The 1,536-nt window shown below is 46.0% G+C and overlaps 1 protein-coding gene across 1 annotated transcript in view; it reads left to right on the top strand.

The window, feature by feature from the left end:
- Window positions 1–92: 92 nt before the first annotated feature.
- LOC107047882 overlaps window positions 93–1,536 on the top strand; it is a 44,209-nt gene continuing 42,765 nt past the window's right edge. The window contains exon 1 of the mRNA XM_015270775.1: window positions 93–1,473. Within this exon, the coding sequence (XP_015126261.1) occupies window positions 1,380–1,473 (94 nt within the window). The 5' untranslated portion in view covers window positions 93–1,379. The remainder of the gene's footprint in view (window positions 1,474–1,536) is intronic.

Consider the following 1,536-nt stretch of genomic DNA (forward strand, 5'->3'; position numbering starts at 1 on the left):
CGGCAGGCACGAGAGACCGAGACAGCGATCCATTAACGAGCACACAGAGAGAGGAGAAGGCAAAACTCAAACGCCAAAACGTACGAGGCGGCAGAGAGCACAGCTCACGGCGAGAAGACCTCAAGCGGCAGATGCTCACCTCAGTTCGCTCGTTGACGTGTACTTGGACGGAGCCCCTCTTATTCATTTCCAACCCATCCGACACGTTTTCACGTTTCTTTTTTTTTTATTTTATTTTCCCTTATTTTTCCCCCCGAATAATCCCGCAAACACAACGCCGGCGACAGTAAACACGCGGATGATATCCCGGTGGATAATAACGTAAACAACAACACTAGTGGAATAATGTGGTTTTTACGTCTGAATGTCCGATGATAATGATCATTTGACGCGAGGAACATTGCAGCCACTTGGAACCGGATGAGTTTTGTGAGGCGAGTCAATGTGTGCTTGTTGATTGTGGATTTCTTCATTTTTTTTTTGCGCTGAGTTTATTCCGTCGAGTTGTGGTTTAATTGTTTCGTACGAGGGAGTGAACAAATGAGAGGCGCACACAGTGTTTCATTGATAAAACGTGAATCTGTAATCGACGTGGGATTTGACGGATTGTGAGGGAGGGAGGAGGATTAAGAAAAATAAAGGAGAAACATAAAAAGAAGTCGAGTGGCAGAGATGTGGCAATGGCGCTCGTGTCCAACAAGCAATGGAGTGGCTGGTCTACGCACGGGCTTAGTTTGCACGTAGTTCGTGGCTGAAGGGAGGATATTATTAATTCTAGCACTGAATAACAAATATTTGATTGTCCACGGGGTTGGAGGAGTGCGGGGAAGCGCTGTGGGAGGGCCCCGAGGGCCCTGTTATTCATTGTCCCTCGATTACCTTTGTTTTTTTTTCTTTCATTATCTGGAATTAATTGATCACTGGAGAATCGATGAATCAATGGTAATGTCAATCGCAGGTTGATTGACACGGATTAAATTGCCACCTTGATGCATGTGGGAACGGATTACCTGAAGTCCTCGGTGGAAAGGATTTTCATCCAGGTTTATCCCGATGAATCGAGGAAATAAGCACAAAGTAGTGAATGAAAATGAAGGAAGACGGGATTAGGACTAAACGAGAGAACTTTGTCGTTAGATTTGGGTGCATTTCCTAAGAAAGGTGCGCGGAGTGATCGATTATTTATTGGAGTTTTTTTTTTTTTGTTTTTTTTGTGGCCAGATTTCTTTTAATATGATTGTTTTATGAGGAATGGTCTGGTGATTGTTCCCCAGTGTGTGTGTGTGTGTTCGAGGGCTCTTTCGGGCACATTAAAAGAGAATAATTGTATATAAGGGAGGAGGAGACGCTGAGATACGGGGGAAGAAGGAGGTACACACATGCCTGTAGCAGGGGGAATTCTCGTCGCTAGGAGTGCATCGCGGTGCCTGTACTCTGCCGCTGGCATGCTCAGGTTCCTCGCCAGACTTTCAGGTAATTTGGCTTTTTTTTGGGGAATCAGGGGGAGGAGCATTCGCAATGACGGGGGGGGGGGGG

Source organism: Diachasma alloeum, unplaced genomic scaffold (assembly GCF_001412515.2).
Source record: "Diachasma alloeum isolate Michigan unplaced genomic scaffold, Dall2.0 Dall_scaffold_78908, whole genome shotgun sequence".
NCBI lineage: Eukaryota > Metazoa > Arthropoda > Insecta > Hymenoptera > Braconidae > Diachasma > Diachasma alloeum.